Source organism: Seriola dumerili, unplaced genomic scaffold (genome assembly GCF_002260705.1).
Source record: "Seriola dumerili isolate Sdu_G_001 unplaced genomic scaffold, Sdu_1.0 BDQW01000110.1, whole genome shotgun sequence".
Lineage (NCBI taxonomy): Eukaryota > Metazoa > Chordata > Actinopteri > Carangiformes > Carangidae > Seriola > Seriola dumerili.
In genome coordinates, this window is record NW_019174365.1 from 6,503,259 (window position 1) to 6,526,364 (window position 23,106).

Sequence of the window (23,106 nt, forward strand, 5' to 3'; positions counted from 1 at the left end):
ATCAGAGCTTGTTGGATCACTGAAGGGAACAAGATCATCTGCCACCAGTGGTGTTTTTTCTAACAGAGCACAAACCGCACTATCTTCTGACCTGACCTGAAGCTGTGCAGCATTTCAGTAAAGCTCTGAAAATATCATCTCATCACCAGGAATGAGTACTCTGCCTGCCTGCTGAGCGTCACCCTGTTGTTATCTCGCTAACCATAGGTGTCTTCAGAGTGAGCTGTGTCTGTGTCACTGAGCGAGCCGTTGTTTACAGACGACTGGGCACACCACAGGTTTTACAGATGAAGTTCAGTTAACTCATCATAATGAGTACTACTCATGATATGTAATGTCTGCTGTGTCTTTCTTTTCGTTTGAAAAAATAACCCTGAACATGCCAATAGTTAGATAATCTCAGGTTTGACTTGGGAGATCAGTTTTTAGCAGATTAGATGTGTGGAATCAGCATATCTCAGCTGCTACTTCTTCAGCTTTGACCACTCTTTTTTAAATCTGTCTGTAGTGAGTCCCTGTGTGGTGGAAAGTAACTAAGTAGATAAAGTACAAGTACTATACTTAAGTACAGTTTTGAGGTACTTGAATAACTCCATTTCCTGATTCATTCTACTTATGCTTCACTACATTTCCGAGGGAAATATCATACTTTTTACTCCACTACATTTATTTGAAGGCTATAATTACTAGTTAATTTTCACATCAAGATTTTTGATTTTAATACAATAATGTAATGCTAAAGAGCTCCCAACCTTTTTAGCTGGTGTCACCGTATAAAAAACAGCGTATAGTTAAAGCCCCTATATTACATTGATGTCTATGAGTTGTTAGCAGCTCCAAAAAAAAGACACATTTCATATTTTAAATAACTGTTTAAGGCCCACAGACAAATTTATTCTGATATGTCAAAAAAACCATCACCATTAATCTTCTCATGACCCCTCAGATTTATCTTGTGAACCATGAGGAGGGCCGACCCCTAGGTTAAGAACCACAGGGCTAAACCATTTAACTGTACATGTACATGACATAGCTCTGACTATTTACATCTCACTAACTAATAATGCCATATAAAATCATTTACTCTTGATACTTGGTGTCATCAAAACCTGTGTACAGCGTAGTTTTATGTATACATAAACGTTAAACCTAATCAAGAACTGCTTCATAGTCTGAGGTGTATCTCTTTTTTCTTTACAAAGAAAATGTGATGCTCAAGGCTTTGAACAGATGGATCTTGGTTTCATTTTTCCAAACAGAAATAGGTTTGTTCAGCCCATCATCATAAGAGCAAACATCCTTCTACAGGAAAATGATCACACAAAAAGGTTAAAGCAATATCAAAGTTTTATTCTTAAAATGTAGTATAGAGAGGAACAGTAGTACAATTCAGAGAGAAAAGAGGAGAATGTAGTTCCATCTTTGAAAACCTTTGATAAAAACGTAAAAAGAGTAACCTGAATTTGCTTTGTGTTCGGAGGGCACTGAGGCGCGGCCCGAGTTTTGCATCACTGTTAAAGTTCGAGAAATTGAAAAATACAACCTTCTGCAACAGCGTAAAAAAATACAGCTGGGGAAAAAAAACCTCTGCTTTACATCTGTAGTGTTTTTGCTTCGTTTTTCGTGTTTTTTTTTTTCTTTTGTCCATATAACAAATACAGCATAAAATCTAAAATGATACATCATAGTTTTTGAGTTTCATTCATTACAGTAAAATCAGTAGGATGGTAAATAGTATCAAAAGAACAAACAAGACAACAGGATGGTGTGATGAACAAGCACACAATGTGAACAGAGAGAGAGCAAGAAAGCGGAAGGTTAAAGTTCACGGAAATAAACCACCACATCAGGCGGTTTGTAGCTGACTGTCAATGTGTTCCATTAAGTAAATCCACTATTTAAATAATATATTCTTCATATATATATATATTTATATATATATTTATCTCATATATTCTCCACATATATATATATATATCCGTAATACAACCCCTCCCACAGTGATTTGAAGGTAAAAGTGACACCAAGAGGATGAATATCTCTATGACTTAAAATATATCTTCTTCCACTGAGAGTAAAGGGAAGTTACACATCGTCTGTATCATTAGCACTTCAGTACATGCTGTATACTCCACTGCATATGAACAGATACTGCTGTTCCAAGATTTTAACCCGCAAGCAATCCGTGTTTCTTTAGAAAATATGTGCTTAATGAAAAAACTAAAAGAGAAAGGAAACATCTGTGGAAAGGAAAATTAAACAAAATATGTATCTAGGGTAAAGTGAATGATTCTGTAGCATAAAAACATTTAAAAATCTCAACAATTACAGACACGAGCAAGGATTTTCTACACTAAGCAAGTTTTCACCTGGCTTTTCTCATACATTATATTTCAACAATAATTAAAAACAACAATTTTGGTTGGACAAATAGAAATTAACAGTCTTGATTGCATTTTGGAGTCAATATATAATATTAAATAACAAAACAAAAATGTCTAAAAAAGTTGCGCATTGGAAGAAAGACACAACAGTTTTTATATAGTTCCATTCAGACCCGCTTTTGGGGAAGCAAGAAAAACAAACAAAAAGAAAATTATTTTCATGAACGCAAAAGTAAGTGCATGTCTATGAGGCGCCATAGAGCTTCACTTTTTGTGGAACAAAGTGTTTTTCTACCTGGCAGACCTAAAAAAAAAAAATAAAAACAAACTTACATCAAATTAAACAGATGACATTTTGTATACCTTTTACACATGAAAAATGGAGTTCTTTCAGAGTTAAAACATCACACATCATGATTTTCTGCACACTTCTCCCTCACAACCAACGTTCAAGTGATTCAAAATATATATACTGTATTTACTATATAACTCAGTACCAAATATAAACAAACGTATAAAGGTATTGATGTCCACTTAGGTCCTCAAAACGTCAATTACAAGTACTGCCGGTAGTTCTACAAAAATGGTATGTGTGTATGTGTGTGTGTGCATTAAATAAAATAAAAAGCTTAAAAACAATGGCAAAGCATACCTGATAGTCGCCGTAGCACAACAGTGTTCTATAGTTTAAGCTGATTACATATGTATAACTGAGTCAGTTTAAGCTTTATGATTATAAACATCATATATAGCCTGTAGGTCCAGTATTCTGCAACAAGCATTACAGCACCAAACGTTTCGTCATTTGGCAAAATTCAAGCTTTAAGTGAAAGTCAGATGCTTTTCTTTAATAGTAATAAAGTGTTACTGTGACGCCGTGATTTGTATAAAGCTAGCAATAACATTTCCCCTTGTACTTTCGCTTTTTTTTTTTTTTAATTCATCTTTTTTCCCCCTTAACAAAAAACCTCACGTTGTCTTTTTTCTTTTTTAAGCGTATTCAGTAGTTTTTGTTTCCTGCTAAATCTTGGTGTGCGGTCTGTTTGGCATAATATCACAACCCTCTTAAATTAATCATAAATATGGCTGTGATACATTAGAGTCACAAAACAGATTTTTTGGTTCCAAGATTAGTGCAGGGAAAGAAAAAAAAGAAAAGAATAATATAATATTTAGCGCATCTAAACAAGATCTACAGAGCAAGTTAAAAATCTTCCTGTCGGCAATAACGCTCTTCTTCTGTGTACTTCTACAAGCATCAAGCAATATTCTCTCAGATTGCGCACAAGCAACAGCCATTACTGCGCCCGCTGCAGACAAAAACAACAGAAATAAAAATTATAGCATCTGATAAGACCATAATAACCTCTCTTCATAAATTAAATAATTAACATTTCTTTTTTTTTTTTTTAGATGATTGGCCTACCCCAACTCAAAAACTACATCATCACCCTGCCCAACTCTCCCCCGAAAAACAGGAAATAAAAATACATCACCAAAAACCTGATTTATCATATTATTCGTCGTTAGAATCTTTCTCTTGTGGGCTCGGGGCCCAGAGTTGGACACATTTTAACAATAATAAAATCTGTACATCTTCTAGAGTTCCCACTCTACCAAAGCTTTTTTTTTTTTTAAATCCATCTCTTTGTCATATACTTGCACAATTAAGTAACCTCAAGGTTTGATAGCACTTTGGAGTTGATTGTTTACCAGCTAGTTTTTGTATACATATATATTAAACATCAACTTTTATTTTGTTTCTCAAGCTTGTTAAAATTAGTCCTTTTCCGGGGCAGCACCAGTGTTGCCCTCACCCCAATTTGATTGGTCGTTGTCGGTAGGCTCCTCCCCCTCCAGGTCCTCCCCTTCCTCGCCTTCGAAGTCTTCGTCTCGAGGAAACTCCATGCCCTCCAGGCCCTCCTGAGTGGCCTGGTGCGAGTCGGCGCAGTCTGCACATACACCGTAGCGTCGCGAACCGTGGCGGATACCAACGCTGGCTGCAAGCATGAAGATCTTCTTGCACACCATGCACTTGTACTTTTTGTCCTTCTTGTGCACCTGTAAGAGGAATGGGGAGAGAGAAGGAGGGGGTCGAGGAGATGGAGTGAGCCAGCTTAGTTGTCATTTGAGGTTTGGATTCACTGGTCATTTCTCAATATGACATTTACAGGAACATTTTTTGGGAGCTAGGCTAACCAGCTGCTAGCGGTAGCTTCATATTTACTGTATATATTTACTGTGGTATAAATCTTCTCATGTAAATCTCAGCAAGAACGAAAATAAGTCCATTTCCCAAAATGTCAATCTATTCATTTAAATAATAGTGAAGAACAAATGCAGTTTTGTCTTTTTTCTACGATGGGAACTTGGGTATAAAAGAAAAAGCTTTTGTTCCATTAAGCTAAATCTAACAGTCGAAGAGTTTACTTTAGCTCATTAAAACCATTTAGATTACATTAATATTTAGTTTGTTCTTTCAAAATGTGCTGTTAGTACAATGATTTACTAAGCCTTCTTATTTTTAAACAAGTAATGTGGGACAGTCTCACAAATCCTGTCGTTTTGTACCACTTTGTGAGAGACCCTAAGATACTCCATGCATTAGAATGAGATAATACAATGCCAGAAACTTCTAGTTTTAAAAATATAATTTTATATTCACTGCCTTGAGCAAAATCAACCAGACAAACACCAAGGACATGAAGAGTAATGATGTGAGAGCGGCCAGAACACTGTAGTACTTGATAGAAGATGGTGGAGACACATCACACGGTGTTACAAGAGAGGAAGAGATGATACTGTGGGTGTACATATGCAGACTCACCAGGGAATGTCTCTTTACGTGCTCGCGGCGGGTGAACAGCTTGCCACAGATGTCGCAGCTGAAGGAGCGCACGCCCGAGTGGATGATCAGGTGCCTCTTGAGCGTGCGCCGGTGCTTGGCGATGTAGTTACAGTGGGGGCACTTGAGCTTATTGAGGGCTAGGTGTGAGGATTCGCCTGGGCAGAGACAGAGAGTAACACAAATATGGAGATGCAGCCAAAGGTCAGCAAGAGACTATGGTTTGTTTTTTGGCTGAAGTTTTAATTTGACTGGACATACTGATGAACTTGAGATGGAACAAGGCAATTATCTTAAAAGCTACATTTACATCTATAGATCCTCTGATGAGAGAGGGGTGTGTCAGGAACCAATATCCTGTTTATCAAATCACGGAGTTACGATGCGGTCACCATTAGAGAAAATACAATCCACCAACTTTTATGTATCACAGAAAGCTCATTTAATCGAAGCTATAGAAGTTTGTTAAACTGCAGAAATGCAACCGATTACAGTGTCAGCCATGTAATCTTCACAATCCTGCTCCATCACTGTTGCTAAGTAACTGGTGCTTGTCTGCAGCTCAATTTAAATGATGTTGGAGGTCTCACCATGGCAATGTTAGAAAGGATACGGAGTCACATTAGCAGTGAATTTAAAGCAGCAACATGGATCTGTCGTACTACATGAACATAATAATGCACATAATGTTTGGAGTAAGATCATCATTTGCAATGTAATGGTTGAGATCCCAACTGGAATTATGTCTATTGCAATTTAAGAGAGTTACAACTAATAATCTAATGACTCAGTCTCATAGGCCCTGTTCAGACCTGGCATTAACGTCCATCTCGGCTGATCCGATCCCAAGTGGACAGCTCTAAGTGCAGGTGGGAACGAACCCCAGTTGCATTGAGGACATATTTGAGATACGATCACTCAGACCACATTCTGCGGAGGTCTGGGCCACATGGCCACATCCTTTTAGCAGTATGAACACAAATGTGTCCTGGGCCACATTGTAGGACCGCCTACTCAAATGACATCCTCTGCCACAGTCTAATTAGTCCTGTCACAGTTTCATAATGAACCGAAAATATTTTACTATTTCAAACGGCTAAATCCTTATTTCATTTTAGAGCTGTGCACAGTGCAATGATTTGCTCAACCCCTCTGTACAACTGGAGGCGATGGTATAAATGCGTTTTTTTTTTTTTATTTCAGTGTGTAAAAGAAAGAAATCAAGATGTCCTCACATAAGCACTTTCTTCATTATCCCTCTTGGGAAATGCTAACAAGCAACAGAGGACAGCTGGGCTTAAAAATAAATAAGCAATCTATTGATTTTGAAAAGGCTCCAAACAGAGTGCTAGTCTTCACTGTTGAGAGAGTGGGGTAACAGGGCCTGCCTTTTGTTTGAGCCATGGAGCACACAACAGAGGCGTTGTCAGGGTAGGTTGCTAGGGGGAGGAGGGAAGAGGGTTGATGAGAAGCAGGTCACCTGTGTTTTCACTCTGCATGCGCGCGTGTGTGTGTGTGTGTTATAAACAGCAGAGGAGCACCATGTGTGGTTTTGAGCTTTCACTGTCACCTATACATACATGCAGAGCAGACAATAAATATAGTCTTGAACAGGTACAACTGAACTGAAACTAAGTCATATAAAATATGGGCATCTCGTTGTCCTCACAATGGTTGGCTGGCATATACAGCAGGTGTAGCACTCTCCATCTATCCACTCATTTTCTGTACCCATTTTATCCTGTCCATGGTGCTTTTAGGAACTAATTTAATTTTGGATAATTACATTATCATTAAATTAACTATGCTATCCGTTGTAGTGAACCTTTTGTCTACAGGAAGTGAAATTCAGCAGGCTCTGGACAGATTACAACTCAGTTGTGCTCCTGCACACAGCTGATGAAGTGGGACAATAAACTTTTTTCATGTCCGTCCTGCAAAAGGGAGAGCTACTATTATAAATACTGTACCTGCAAAACATAAGTCTAACAGTGTGTCCCAATTCTATACTACATACTAAATGTATAGAGTATGTACTATATATAGTACTAATTGTCTTGGTACACAGATTTTGCAATAACACATACATACTTAACATTTTATACTAACAGGAGGTGCCAACTAAACATTACAAACAGAGATCTAAAATGTTTTTAATAGTTATTTTTTGTTTCCTGTTGTGTTTACGCAGCTGTTTTTCCACCATCCACAATTAGTTTTTAAATTTTTTTCCAGCTGTGAGCATCTTCCATCGCCTTTCTGCAGTGCATCATTGGAAAATAATGTCTATCAAAAAAAATAAGGTGTTTTTAAATTTTCTTTCACTTCACTTTGAAAGTTGTGAACATACTCAAAACATGCTTAGAGACTCACAGTCTAGTGTACTGTGGACAATGGCCACCTACTTCTATGATACACTGGCCTCCCCACCTTCCATACGAGACAAATGTGTGAATTTGGCCGATATAAATGAATATGATATAAATAAACCGCCATGGGGATTACACAGATACACAGTTACTTTGTGTAAAAGGCTCATGCAGATCAAGTACACATTTAAAACACTGGTTGAACATGAGTCCTTCATTAGAAATGGGGTGCTCTCTTATTAAAAGGAAGCCTACTGAATGGACTGCCCACACTCAATTTGAAAAGACGCATTTTAATTTTTTAAATTTCACTGAATTAGCCTGTGCTGGGTTTTTTTGTGGTAGTCTAGAGAGTACGGCGTCTTACCATTCTCCCAGGACTCCCCTTGCTGTAAGTCTTGGATGATGCTATACTGGATCTGATTGGCCAGCTCTGGGAAAGGGGAAGGGGGCAAGAGAAATGAGAGGGAGAAAGAGAGATGAGAGGTGGTTGAGAGTCTGGGGGTTGCACACCTAACAACGCCTTGTGTACACAACTAAACCCCCCTCCCACATGAAACAATAGAAGTTTCAGTTAACAACACAGGCAAAGGCAAACACACACACACACAGGTCCATACTATATGTAAAGCAGTGTGATCCTCAGGCCAGAGCAACAACCCAACGGTGTAACTAGGGCTCCAGCAGGGAGGGAGGGGTTAATTAGAGAATGACAGAGTCGAGCCCTCACACCAGCTCAGCTTACGCTCAGCTTTTGTATGTGAGCACCTGTGTTTGCGTGCATGCGTGTCCGGTTCTTCCAGCATCAGCGCTTAGAGTCCATTAAAGACACGCCCCTGTGAGTGTGTGTGTCTATTCTCCCTGGGTCAATATTTGGAATAGTGAGGACAGCCCCAGTGCATTAGAGTGGATTAGGGAGAGAGGGGACTGCCCCTGGCAGCTTTGCACCTCTCAGGGATGGGGGGTGGGGTGGGGTTGGAGGCTGGGTTTTAATGTGCATGGGTGTGTGTTTGCGTGCACGCTTTAACAGAGACTGGTGTGTATGCAAATGCGTTTCACCTGCTCTGTGTGCAGCACCCACCCTTTAAACAATCCAACAGTGTTGTTTGGAGAAGACTCAAGAATTTATGGGCCATGAGTGAGTGTTGGTTGTGGGCTCAGTGTGGTAAGAGGAGACGGCAATGGCAAAGTACTTGGAGAGTTGAAACCACCCTTTACTTTCAACTATTCTAATTTTCCACAACACTAGCCTTCCTGTGACTCTGTAAAATGTCTATCTCTGCAGTTTTTTTTTTTTTTTTTTTTTTTAGTAAATCATTATCAGTAGTTTTTCCTTTTTAAAATTAGATAGCCACCACTTGGGAAAAGAAAAAAGATGATGATTGGATGATGGTGATTAGCCGTTTTAAGATTTCATATCATTAGAGCTAATGTGGTGCAGCTTTTTTAGCGCTGAAACATTTAATTGATTAATTGAATATTCAAGCGACAAAATAAATCTGCACTATAATAATAACTTTTTTCCACCAAAATGCCATATATTTCATGGTTGCATGTTTTATATTTTGTATACTGAATATCTATTGGGTTTGGGCTGGTGGTTGAACGAAACCAGACATATGAAAAAATCACCTTGGACTGCAGGAAATTGTGGCAGGCTGTTTTCTGGCATTTTAAAGACTAGATTAATAATCTATAATCAGCAGATGAATCAATAAAGATGATAATTGTTAGTTTAAAAACAAGCACATATTATGAAAGTGATAAAGCAACAGGAAGAGCAGCACCAATGGAGCATGACCACACAGATCAAACTGAGGCAAAATGAAAGCCAAATGTGACATCAGTGTGGGAAACTGGGACAGCCCGTATTGGTGGATAACTGTTCATAGGCTCAAAGTGAAATATGCAAGCGAATGAAAACTAATGGTGCAAGAGGGTTGTCCATTTTAAAGCCCATCTCATATCCAAAAGATGAGTTTTTGGTGCCAAGTAATGGCCATGAGCAAATTGGTAAATCCTTCCTAGTGTCCTGTGCATCACTTTATATATTAACAACTTAACAGGATAATCTAATAACCCCCAGACAGACATACACGTTATCATTTTTGCTTTGTAAAGCATAACTAAAATTTTGCCATCATGTGATGCACACATTCAGAGTGAGCCAAAACAAATGAGCATTGTATGTAATATAAGACTGATGAAGCCTGGACAGCAGGGAGAGATTGTGGGAAACACCAACACAAACTGAAACCTTCGACAAATGACTTTCTATCCATAAATGTTACTGGACCATCTTTTCATGTACATGGCATTAATATGGCTTTTACGTGCTCTGACTATACACATGCAACAGAACAACAAACTATCGTTCTCTCTGCCTTTCTCCCCATGTAACAATAGATAGACAAAGTAAATCTTGTCAGTAATCTCAAATAATATATTAGTATTAATGCAACAAAACCCCATGCCATTTCTGAACTTCACCATCATCTTCAGGAAACACTATAGGGAACAATTCCCCCTAAAAGGAACTGAGAAAACATTAGGAAGGCACTCATCTTACAATGGGAACTGAAAACGCTGTATACAGTATGACATTGCTGATAATCTGTCCAGGGACGAAACTTTTACATTTAATTTATAAATAGGCCACTTGTTTATTTCTACTAGAAAGAAATGGGTAGAAGCTCATCCTTTCACCCTGACATCAAAGAACATCAGGATAATTTGTTGCACGTTTCAGCCTCAAATTCTCTGGACACCACCTCTCCCACATGTTAGACAATAGAGCGTCCATCAGTTACAGACTTGCAGTGTTTCTGAATAAAGCAATAAGCGACTGACGGTCAAGACTGGGAGAAAGTTATTCTAGGTGAGCCTGTCTACATATAAATCTTTATAACTTTAAGCCCTTTCAGAGACTTAATATTCACAAATCTATATTTAAACTGTTGCTATATACTGTATGAATGAATTGTATTGTTTAGGGTAAATGGACTTTTGTTATAATTTAAGGGTAAACAGCTGCTTTGAAACCTTTTACTGTGACTAACAACCTACTCAACGTCTCAAACATATCTTTATTTGGAAAGGTGGTAGAGATGTAGAGCTAAACAACAGACACATGAAAAGAAGGTTGGAGAGTTAGCACACATGCAGACAAACTCTTTAAGTGAGTGTCTCTTCAGGCTATTACAACACCCAGAATCACTTCGTGCACACATTAAAAAGAGCCCTAGGAGGAGCTGGAGGCACTAAGAGCATTCAAGCGCATTTAGGGAGGCCTGGGGGAAGAAATGTTTCCCCTGCTTTCCTCATTATCCTGCATTAGGGAGGGCTTCTGTCTCACACACACACACAAAATGTAGTTCTCTCTCTTTTTCTACATACACCACCCCCAATCCATACCACTCCACTTAATATGTCATATCATTATGGTTACATGGAGTGCCATGCTTAATGGGGCCAACAGAAGGAAAAGGCTGGAGCTGAGAGAAGAGATTACTAAAAGCGGTGCACTGTATGTGGTTAGGATGGATAGAGCAATGGATAGATTAAGAGATAGAAAGAGTAAGGTATCAAACAGTAAACAGACAGAGAGAGGGAGCGGAAAGGAGAGCAAAAGTTTTATCAAGTAAGAATGAGTGAAAGCCACTTAAAAAGCTTGAAGGGATTTTTTTGCCAACCATATAGTGTTGGTTTAAAGTTAATGAGGGATAGGACAAATTATACTTTCAACTCTCTCTCCAGCGCTCTTTTAGTATATTACAGTATTTTACAATTTTCTACTGTAGAACATGAAATGCCAATCTGAATCAATCATGTTTCATCTTTTCTTTAGAGCAAGTTTCAGCAGCGACGTGGCAATACATCTCTGTGCTGAGCACGACAGGTGGGCGTAACTTTCGAAAGCCCCCTACTCTGGAGTGATTAGTGGAGCGCTCAGCTGGGAGTGAGTTACTTGTTGGCTATGTGAGGCAGGTTAAAAGCTTGATAAGCAAATATCCCTGCTGTTAGGCGCAACAGCAGGATGTTAATTGAAAGCTTAAAATCCATACTTTTTGGGCTGTGATCAATAATTTTTGTGAAAGCCAGTGATCATGCCAGCATTTCCCACATCACGCAGCCGCCGCTGAGCTTCTATGCACTGAATTGCATTGGAAGATCATGGCTGGGACATTGTTGATAAAGTGGTGATAGATCATTCATATAAATGAGGCAATGCTGCTCCCAAGTAAGAACAGTGAGTTTCAGTACTAGATTAAAATGATGCAAAATTTTAGAAGCTAAAAGACCGCAAGCAATCACATGCGCTGCGTGGAGGCAATATTTCAAACTTATAGAATTTTATTTATCTATCTTATCTATACTAATACATATTTCTTGGGGTATCAAATATGAAATTTGGGGGAAATACGCATTCAATTTTGTACAGAATACTAATACTTACATGTGATGTAATGGTGCAGACTGTGTGAGCATCATTTTGTTCTTGAATTTGACAGTAGTTTAATGATTCAGAGGTTAAACTGATGCCAATCGGGAGTTAGTGGGGCATAAGGCAGACAGAGCTACTGATGCTCACTGACTGGTTATTGTGTCTCCAACTTGCAGTAGTTTTAGACCAGGTTTAAAGACATAATCACAATGCATCTGTAAAGATGCAGACAGTTAGAAAAAGGGGTGAGCAGGGGAGACTAATATTGGTAAATTTCAACTTTTAAGCCACAGGACCACAAAAAGGGTTAGCCGATTGTTCATCATCACTGCCCTTCTCTTACAACATTTACGATTCCTTTAGCAGGAAGGTTTGTCAGGATTGGTTATCATAATACATTACTAGCACCTCCTCTTTTAATGTTGCTGCTCTTTGAACCTGGGCATGTTGTTGAGCATTATGCTTTATAGGCTTCTTCAACATGCAAAGCTGAATGTTATATAATGTTTTAACAGAGCTTTCCAACAGGAAAATATCTATTTCACATCATACATGTAAACATTCATGTGATCATATGTCACAATAATACTATATGTATCACTCTACCATAAAAAGGAGTCTCTACATTTCACTTTCTGAGAGTATTCAGTGTAAGTAATAAGAAATTTATGACTTAACAGTGAAGCTATATATATATTATGTGGGAAAGAACTGGGAGTGGTGTCTGTGTGAGGTGTGTTTAAGGTGCAAATGTGCATCTTACCTGCATTTTCAGAGAGGGAGGAGAAGTCCTCTCTGGGGTAGGAGGCTGAGGGCTGGATGAACATCCCCTCATCAAATCCCTCTTCAGGCTCTGGTGGGAAGTTGTAGACAAAACGCCGTGTTGTGGTCTGTTTTTTCCTCCGACCGCTTCCAGCCGCAGCATCTGGTGCCTCACGTTTTATTGCTGCGGGTGCTGCTGCAGCTCCACCTGTGGCAGGCTCGTTCCAGACGAAGACCTGCGCCTGGCCACTGGCTGCCCGTGTTTCATTGGTCTCTGCTGAATCAGAGGAGTTCTCGTTGTGGTGGGTCCAGCTACCAGAGGCTCCAGGGGTCACCAGGGCACAGCCCTCATTCCCGACCACTGTCACCTCTATATCGCTGGTCTCCTCCTTCACCCTGCCGCTTTCATCTTCTTCTTCTTCCATTGCTTCTTTTCCTTGGTTGTTGCTGGCCTTGATCGACAGCTTTGACAGGATGCTTGTGGCCCAGAAGTTGCTTGGTTTCCGGTCCAGCCTTCTCTGTCCTTCTTTGGCCACCATCTGCCTCTTGTTGTAGTCCACCACCACTGAATCTGGAGCCTCCTGCTTGATGCTGATATTCAGTGCATCCTTTATAAAAGCCCTACACGACTGTACAACTTCTGTCATCTGGAGGTAACTAGCAACAGACATCACCTCAATGGCATTTTGGCTTGTAAGCAGTAGATTCCCGGAGTAGAGAAAGTCGAGGATAACTGAGAAGCCCTGCACAGCAGCAACATCCAGGTGCGTGACCGTGGCCTGGTCCTGGGCCTCACTCTTGGTCAGACAGTAGAGGGTTTTGAAGTAGCGGCTGCCCGCCACTAGGATGTTCTTGTGTGCGCGGAACACCTGGCCCGAGACGACTATGTTGACGTCACAGAGGATGCCACTTTTGCGTTGCTTGTCCAGCTCCTGGAGAAGCTGGTAACAGTAGGAGTTCTCATTGGGCTTGTTGCGGTAATCTTCCTCTGAGCAGTTAGTGGAGGGGCTGGCGTTGTCAGAGGGCCTCATTGTCTCCTTTTGGTGAAAGAGAGGAAGAAATAAAAGTTATTGCAGGGTTTGTATGCTCAAACAGGTCATTTGCAAAAGCAAGCATAAATACACTTCCCTGTAACTCTGTCTTCACACACACACACACACACACACACACACACGGGGTTCCCAGTGTAACACCAGCGCACCTGCCCTAGGGGTGAAACAGGTTTGACAGGCTTCTGTTATGGGAAAGGTGGGAAAGAGGCAATGAAAGGTGCATTACTTTTAGGCTGGGTAGTTTTACATAGCCTTTCAACCAATTTGTTTTCTTTATCCCACAACTACTAAAACACAAAAAAGTATAGCGTTAGGCAAGATAACAGTTCAATAAAACTTGAGAGACTGTAATTTAACATGTAAAGGCATAGTATTTACCTTTTGTTGTTATACAGTAGGAGAAATCCACCCCATATATTGTACCATTACGAATACATTAGACTGCAGTGTTCACTGCTTTTCAGGAGTGTACAATTTCTCAAGGTGGCTCACCCATACATATATATTTTACTTTACGATTCCCTACATCTTCCAGAATGCATTTTGACAACCGTAGAGAACGTGTCCAGACTTGTTGCATTCTGTAACTGCAGGCAGAGAGGGTACAGTGATAGTGGGGTAAAATTTTAATTGAATCAAGTTCTTAAAAGACAACATATCCTGTGGCTGTGCTCCAACTGGTGGAGAAATTAGCATCACTACTTCTTTGATCAAGTATTACTTGTATGACTGCTGAAAAAACTCTCAGAATGGTGAACCCTGAAAGAAACCTTTGCCCACTGGGACTGCCATGAAACCCTTATACTTTTGGTTTTAGATAGATGAATATTTTATCCAATTCTATTTATGCTGCATCTATGACACATACATCTAAAACAACTCTCCATCACATCAGGATTCCTCTCAGTGGCTATTTCTGTGTGTTGGAAAACATTTGAGGCTTTTATTTCCTCTAAAAGGAACAGTGAGGAATTAACTTTATCATTTTGCCAGGAGAAAAATCTTACACCTAATTTGTAGTAACTATAGAGAACATCTTGGTTGTAGAATTCATGTAGACTAAGCTAGCTGGTTATTTTTTCATAATTAATCAACACACTCCAATTTTGGTGATTGGAAAGTTTTGCAAGATTCAAGATTTCTCACACATTTGGCTTCCATACAGTAATATTCTTCCTCTCTTTAACTTTGAAACTGAATGTAATACAGGCCATAATTCGGCCTGCAGGAGGACTGACAAGTGTCCAAAGCAGGACACAACCTGACTGTAGGCTGGGAGGGGAACTGGCAGAAGCATAGAACTACCCTGTAACAGCCCCACTCCCCCTCCCCTGCTCCCCCGTAACAGGGCACAGGGCCAGACTGGTACGGAGCAGAAGAGACAGGAGTATACACACATGTGCATACATATGCTTACCAAATACACGGCATCACATATAACCCAAATAGTTTGGCTTGAGGCAATTGTATACATGCTCTGAGACAAAATACACAGCCCAATAAAAATCAAATATGCATGTCCACCCAGAATGAGTACAAGTCTATATTATAGTGTTTCCACAGAGCACACACATGCAGCAGCATACATCTCTAGCTCATTTTAGAATTGCACAGCAGATGTCCTAATCCAGAATAATTCACATCGCCCGAGCCCTGCATTTTTGCCCCCACTCACCACCATCTCTTACACACACACATACACACACACACACACGTGTACGTGTACGTACACGTACACACACACACACACACACACACACACACACACACACACACACACACACACACACACACACACACACACACACACACACACACACACACACAGCTGGGGTTTCAGCTCAAGTAATTCAGATTAAATCCATTTCTCTGAGGTCCCCACCCAGCCCCCACCCCTACTCCCTCTCCACACTGCAGCTCTTGTCCAGGGCAGCCTGGGCACACAGTATAGTATAGGGGGGCTTATCATCCTCTGCCACAGCTGGAGGGGGAGAGATGGGATGAAATGAAAAGGCAGAATGAGGGAGATGGAGAGGGCAAAAGTGGGTGTGCTTTTCAGGCTAGAAGAAATAAAAAGAGAGGATAGAAGAAGAGAAAACAATAAGAGACAAGAGCTAAAGTGAGGAGTTCTGATGGAGACAAAAAAGTAGAAATAGAGCTGATAAAAACTAAGTGAGAAGATGTGAAATAGCTGGAGCATAAAAGAGAAAAGCTTAATAATACAGACAAAGAAAACAAGTGAGAGCATGAGGCAGAGATTGAGAGCGTGAGACCTTGAGCCTCGAGAAAAAGGACAGAGGAGAAAATGTGGAGCAGAGGGGGACGAAAAGTGAGCGCAGTAGAGAGAGGGAGATGGGTCACCCCATTTTAGCCTTCACAATAGCCCATGTTCTGCCCGAGGCTCATTGTCCACTCACTATGGGCCTTTGAGAAAGGGCTCAGCACTCACTCTCTTATTACACAGCAGCTCCCACTTGCAAACATAGAAAGGAGCCATGGTGTATGTGGGTGAGGAGGAGAGGGAGAAAAAATTATTCCATGATATACACATCAAAGCCTCTGGAGGGGCATGGTCATCTTGTTGAGTACTTTGATGGAATACATTGGTGTGGTGTGGTGAAGAGCAGGAGGGCTATCACAACAAGACGAGTTAGATATGCTTTCAAGTTAGATTGCCGGTGGTCATGCACAGTTTCTGCTGCATTGTTTTTGTCTGCTACTCTCCTCTTTTTGATAAGTTTTAACCCTAACAAGCTTTTAACTTGTATTGCTAATGGATGATGAATTATATTTAGCATCCTGCAACAAAAATACCTTCAAATTTACATTTACAGTCAGAAAACATTGAGGGTTAAACAGAAAAAAGGAGCCAATGCATTAGAAATTCCATAAATAAACAAGCGTTCTCAGATTACTAGTGCCAAGGTTTTGTAGACCCCTTTTATCATTTCAACCAACCAACCTTCCCACCCCCAAAACCCCATGACTCCCCACAGCTTTTATCTATTATACATAGCAAGGCAATGGGCCAGAGAGGTAAGACTTTGCCTGGCAGTTCTGATATGAATTGTGTGTGTGTGTGTGTGTGTGTGTGTGTGTGTGTGTAAGCACACTTATTGGAATCAGGCTAGGACAGCCTGGTACTGGATAAATTGCTCCATACTGGCCTCATCAGCAGCATCATCCTTTCTCCAGATGTGCCACGTGTGAACTGGGAGCTAAAGAAACCAGCAGACCAACCCTGCACAGCAGATGCTGGAGGCAAAACCAGCCTGAGCCAACAGAGAATGTGGGGACAATATCAACCTACCCCAGTCATGACGTGGCTAGGTTTTTTTATTTGAGCCAGAGATGGTAGGTGTGGAAGAATGAAAGGCAGTGAGAGAGTGAAAGAGAATCCAAGAGGGTGCTGGAGAAAAAGAATCCTTTGATCTAGGTCAAACATGGATGCTTCAAATCTTATGTGAATGTCCAATAAGAATTGATTTACAGGTGGATTAAGCAAACCAAGATGGTCATAAATTCAAGCTTACTGATGCACTGACTACACAGTCAAGATTTGCTGCAACTTGGAGAATAGAGTCCTTCAACAAAAATAAACCACAAACCCAAACAAACCACAAAGCCCCAAGGCCAGCAGATCCATGCCAAACACTCAGACACACCTCTAACAGATCATGTGATACAGCAGTGTCCCCATGCAACATAATGACCCACTGGAGCCAGTTTTTGTTTACTTTTTACACACACACACACACACACACACACACACACACACACACACACACACACACACACACACACACACACACACACACGTTTGCCTCCATCCCCTCTCTCATCTACACCCACCCACCTCAATCCAATCCCCTGGCCAGCCCAGCCCTGAGGCCAGCTCCACCGGTCCTTTCCTACCTCTCTATATCAACTGTATCCTTCTCTCAATCCCCCTCTCCTCACTCAACCCGTCTGTCCCTAGATGCTAGAACAATACCGCAGTGTGCATTTGGCCCAAGGTGTGGGAGGGCTGCACCGAGTGTCTCCCGGCCTCCTAACAATGCCTCAACAGAAGAGGCAAAGAGGGGGGAAAAAATGAGGGGAGGGTAGAGTCACTGATGGATTCAACGAGAAGAATTCTCCCTCTGGCTCCACCCCACCCCATTCCCTTGACCTGTGACCCCCAATAAACATCCCATCTATCTGGCAGACACCAGACCGCAATGGGTGGATCCCCTTCCCTACGCGGGGAGACTCACTCTTAACAATGAGTGTGGTGTTTGTCTAAACTAAAATGAGAGTGAAAATTACTTGTATAGGCCCCCCATATCTGAAATTCCGCCTTGGGGGTCAGTAAAGACTAGTGTTATCTTATCGTAGTGATGCAGGTAAAAAAATTGTTTGGCTGTAAAAGTATGGAAAAGAATGGTTCCACACATATTATCTAATCTGACTACAACATCCTTCTCCTGTCCTGGTTGAACATAGGTCAGATATTGGTGAGCAGGTGCCTCTATTAAAGACAGGAATTTAATTTGTTGTTGATGTTCAAACAAAGCACAAAAAGACAGACAAGAGAACACGCGAGGGGGTGAGAGAGAAGGGAGTGTATGGAGAGAGTGGCCATGGAGAGCTGAAACTAACTTTATGCAATAATTATGCAATATACCTCTGTGTGTTACATTGTATAAGGAACTACAGCTGTAGTAGCCACAGTTGTGGCAATGAATGTGGGTATAACAAGTTTGGTGGCCCCACATCATGCGCACAGCTACTGTATGAAAATAGGTGTGGGAATGGACTACTTTTGTCTCATCACAACCTTTTACCAGTTTGTGAATATAAAAGGAAAAAAATGTTGCTTGAGAATGAAACTGTCCCAGATATGTGATCTCATACCTGATTACAGAGAACCAATGGTATACTTCTGCCTCATCTTAACCTTTTACCAGTGAGCATAAGGAACAATCTGAGCACAAGACGGCATCTAGAGAATTAAGGACAACGGCCCCCTTCTCCAAGGAGACCCACATTTACCACAGCTGCCCTGGTGTGCTGGGGCTAATCGAGTTAGCTTTAACGAATGCAGCAGAGGCCTGACTAACGTCAGGAATGGGTGAATAGAACAAGACGTTGCCTCGTAACACCATAATTCCCCTTATCAGAATATCATAAACAGCAGAAAATAATTCAATACATATCAGAATTAAATTGTTTCCAGTAATGCAGCAGCAGTACTTTATCTCCCCAGCTCTATCCATTTTGAAATGGCCTGGATAACCTCTCAGTACAGTGTCTGGGGTCCTTGTTGCTAGGGAAAAACCACACCAAGCCCCTAATCCACTCCTACTGCTCTCCTTACCAATTAGAGATGTGTACAAGTTAGCGGATCACTTTAAGTCATTCTGATTAGTGATTGCGTGTACAAAGGAAGGAACTAAATGTAGTAGTGCAATCCTCTTCAGTCACAAATTAGAGTCAAATAGCATCCCGCACTTAATTCCCCTGACAGCTCAGACCATTGTCAGGATATGAAGCTGGATGTGGCAACGTACAAGGAACAGTAAGTAACAGTAAGTTTTTCCTAATATAATATTAATGGGAGAAATGTCCTTGCCTGATCATTCAGGCAAATTTGCACTTCCCATTTTTATGGGGTCACTGAAAGAGTACCATAGAAATGTTGCAGACACTGCAATAAAAATAATGAACCAATAAAAAGACCTCATGCACATCAATAAAGACAGCGATCACCAAATATAAAGGTGGCTTGGTTGCTTCCAATTAAAAGCATTCAATATAATACACTATATAACATATTGTCAACAACTTTACCTCAAGCTTAAACTAACCAGAAAGACTTTATATGCCAAGTAAATAAAGAGGAGTAATACGGTTCCAGTCTTGTGTATACAGGATGGCGCCTTAATCATAAAATATGCCCCAAAGGTAGAACACTAGAGACCATTAATCCAGAAATATGTGGATGACAGGGTCAGGTGATGCCATGTCATTCTATTTACTGACATCAATTTCCCTCATTCAAGCCTTTTCAAGAGATTGCATATGGGCCAGGCAAGCTGTCAGGCTCTGCGCAACATGATTTACTTCTCCTCTTGTCCAGCCCTGCAAATGACACCATCTATGGATTTTGGGGGGTCATTCTAGCACAATGCCTCTAATTTAGCTCCCCAAAGGGAGGAGGAGGTGGTGGAGGAAGAAATGCGCCAGAGGTCACAGGACTGCGAGCCAGCAGAACTGCATGAGAGGCCAAAGGCGGGGGTTGGGTAGGGGTGCGGTTCCCCAAAGGCTGCTAGGGTCGAGCCCTTGCCATTGTGTGACCTCTAGCAAGCTAGCAATCAAGACAGCTGCTGATGCAACAAAAGGGTTTGCTGTACAGTGTGCATCTAAAACAAAGAACTCTACAACACTACTATTGTCCATTACATGTTAATGACTTTTGAGGCGGCGGAAAATAATTAACACTTGTGACATGCAATTCATCGCCCAGCATGACGAACAGCCTCCGGTGTGACAGTAGCTAGCAGGTGTCATACTGGAGGAGGTTTGTGCGTCTAACTTGACACTTGATAGACGCTCACATTTTAGCCATTAACTGAATCAGAGAGATTTGTGTCACTCACACTGAGAAGTGGTTGGGTGCATTTTTGCCATTCACTAACTCTCTTAGTCGACGTTAGCCTCGCTAGGGACTTTCCAGTACCGTCACTAGCCATCTAACTCCGGCTACAGGGCAAAGCTACAAGCGGCTAGTTAGCTAGGCTAGTTGTTAGCTCAGGTTAGCAGGCTGATGCTAGCTAATTAGCCAGGAGAAGGGATTGTGAAGCTTAGGTAATAGCCTATTATCGCCTTATTTGTGTTTTACAAGTTATACATATATAAACTGCCTTTATAAGTGACAAACAAAACAGACAGTGACATATGTTTTGACAAAAGTTTGGCAGGCATTTAATGCGACGCAGGTAAATAAGCGAAAGCGTCATGAACGTGAGCTAACGTTACCTGTTTGGTGGGGTCATTTCTCCCGTGCTCAGAAGACAGGTGATGTCTTAGCAGCAAGGCCCGTTTGTAGTTGCGACTGCCTTTGACAAGCTCGTCGCTGTTTTTAGTGGCAATGTTGTGACACCAAGAACAGGACATGAGTCCCGTCTCCTGGCAAAATTTGAGCCATGGAAATTCTTGTAACCACGAAGCATGGAATAGTGAGTGTTTCTGAAGCAACGTCTGCGGTCTCATCTCTACCCCTGATTTCCTGGATCCCGTCTCGCCTCCCGTCGCACCGCTTCCCGACTCCTGGCTGTCGGCGTTGGTGGGACCGTTCCCCGCTGTCAAGCTACTCCCCTCCCTGGACCCGTCCTCCCCTTCCACCGAACCGACACGATCGTCGCCGTCCCCGGCTGCCGAGCTGCCCCCTTCCGGGTCCTCTTCTTCCTCCGCCTCGGGTTCCGTGCTATCGCTGACAGACCCAGCGCCCTCCACTCTCTTTTGCGATGGTCCTTTCGCCCCCAGATCCCTGTCCTCCTCTTGATCCGGCCTGTTCCCGTTAAAATGTCGGTCTTGACAGGCCGGGGCCTCCCAGCTGTTACAGTTCCCCCCACCGATACCGCTGGAACCCGTTAACCCAGCTAATCCACCTCCTCGGAAAGCCAACGACCTGCGGTTTCTCTCACCGGACATTTTTCTTAATATATAATAGAATCTTCACTTTCTCAACAGTATTCCTCTCCGACAAAAATAATGTATTTGCAAACGATGTATTTTCCGAAAGAGATGGACCGTCGTCGTTTCTTTTCACCGCTTTGGCCCTCCCGGTGAGAGTATGTAGGTTATGCGGAAATAAATAAAGGTTTTAAACGCATAATGAATTTCAGGGTTCTCGCTGCGTCCGCGCAGGCCCCGCAGAGGTCGAATGGCAACGACTTTCTTCCCCACAATGCACCTCGATCAGAGAAAGGGGGGGTTGGAGAGGGAGGGGACGGCTTTAAAGGAAGATGGGGGTGCTGTTGATCAGCAAGGGGTCTTTTGTGTTTGAAGGCTGCACCCATTTTCCGCATGCTTTTGATCTTTTGGCTTTGCTTGTCTTCTCAGATCATAAATGCTAACTTGCGTGCCCCACTTAAGCCCCTCTTCTGAAAGGGGTTAACTTATTATTACTACATGAATTCTATGAGAACTTCTATAAGAAATTTTATTTATAAAAGAAAGACCATTAAATTATATATTAAAAAAATGTATAATATAGATAGAACGATTTTGTTAAGAGAGTAGTAAACATATAAAGTATATATATACTTATGATATATATATAATAGTGTTGTGTTCTGTGTGTGTTGTGGTGGTCGGAATGTGTAAGTGTGTGTGTGTGTGTGTGTGTGTGTGGTCTAAATTGCCTATTAATATATATTCCATTACATTAATAACATTAATATTAACACTCCATTACAGGAAAAACCCTTTTCTTTGTCTAAAGTAAATGAGGTTAATCTAGAGTGTATGCCACCATGATATTATGGTTTATTTGATTTACTTGTCCTAGGATACATGAATTAATAAATAAAAAGGTATAAACAGCTATAAGATGATAAAAAAAAACAGGAGTTCAACAAAGTCTTGTGATGTGCAATCATTCAGATGCGAAATTTGCATCCTCAAGAAACTGGTTAGATGTTGTAGCCTAGAGTACAGTATTCTAACATATCAACATGTATCTCCAGTCTATGTTTCTGTTCACTGTCATCAAGGTTAGGTCCAGCAGGTGGCACTCTTTCATGTGAACATCTCTCTCTCTCTCTCTCTCTCTCTCTCTCTCTCTGTCTCTGTGTTTGTAATGCTTGACATAGTTGGGTGTATAGTTTCAGTCCTGTCCAATTAAGGGTTTTGCACACAGCATGTGAACAAGAGTGGGTTTTAACCCAGGTTTTGGGTACAAAAAAGATAGGGGGTTGTAGGCTACATCCCACTGAAATGATTAAATTTCCAAAGGGGTTATAAGGTATAGCATGTATGATTTCTCCAGGTCATATAAGCATTGGTTATCAACTTGACATTACAAATGGAATGAATCTGGCAAATTTAATTTCCCTGCAGTGGATTGGATGGTGTATGTCAAATTATTCTCTTAGGAATTAAATAATTGAGTGTGCTTTGTAGAAATCTGTGATTGAGTTTCTGCCACTATTATGCCATCAGCTTGGTAATAAATCATTTACTATATTCCTGCTAGATTTGTTTC

At 41.2% G+C, this 23,106-nt stretch overlaps 1 protein-coding gene across 2 annotated transcripts; it reads right to left on the bottom strand.

The window, feature by feature from the left end:
• Positions 1 to 1,329: 1,329 nt before the first annotated feature.
• On the bottom strand, positions 1,330 to 21,758 carry zbtb10 (zinc finger and BTB domain containing 10). Of its 2 annotated transcripts, XM_022747474.1 has the most exons (5): positions 20,877 to 21,758; positions 12,806 to 13,841; positions 7,966 to 8,031; positions 5,212 to 5,387; positions 1,330 to 4,445 (listed from the first exon to the last, which is right to left on the bottom strand). In XM_022747474.1, the coding sequence occupies exons 1-5, from the start codon at positions 21,549 to 21,551 to the stop codon at positions 4,164 to 4,166; spliced, it is 2,235 nt and encodes a 744-aa protein (XP_022603195.1). In that variant the 5' UTR covers positions 21,552 to 21,758; the 3' UTR covers positions 1,330 to 4,163. The 2 variants fall into 2 exon arrangements, with proteins under 2 accessions (XP_022603195.1, XP_022603196.1); XM_022747475.1 differs by lacking the exon at positions 7,966 to 8,031.
• Between the last annotated feature and the right edge of the window lie 1,348 nt (positions 21,759 to 23,106).

What these genes read in the sequence shown, in the direction of transcription:
- zbtb10 (XM_022747474.1), bottom strand. Translation starts at nt 21,551, where the DNA reads ATGTCCGGTGAGAGAAACCGCAGGTCGTTGGCTTTCCGAGGAGGTGGA. An exon ending in GAAATGACCCCACCAAACAG is followed by an intron (nt 13,842 to 20,876) that starts GTAACGTTAGCT and finishes TTTCACCAAAAG; the next exon opens with GAGACAATGAGGCCCTCTGA. An exon ending in CTCCCTCTCTGAAAATGCAG is followed by an intron (nt 8,032 to 12,805) that starts GTAAGATGCACA and finishes CCCCTTTCCCAG; the next exon opens with AGCTGGCCAATCAGATCCAG.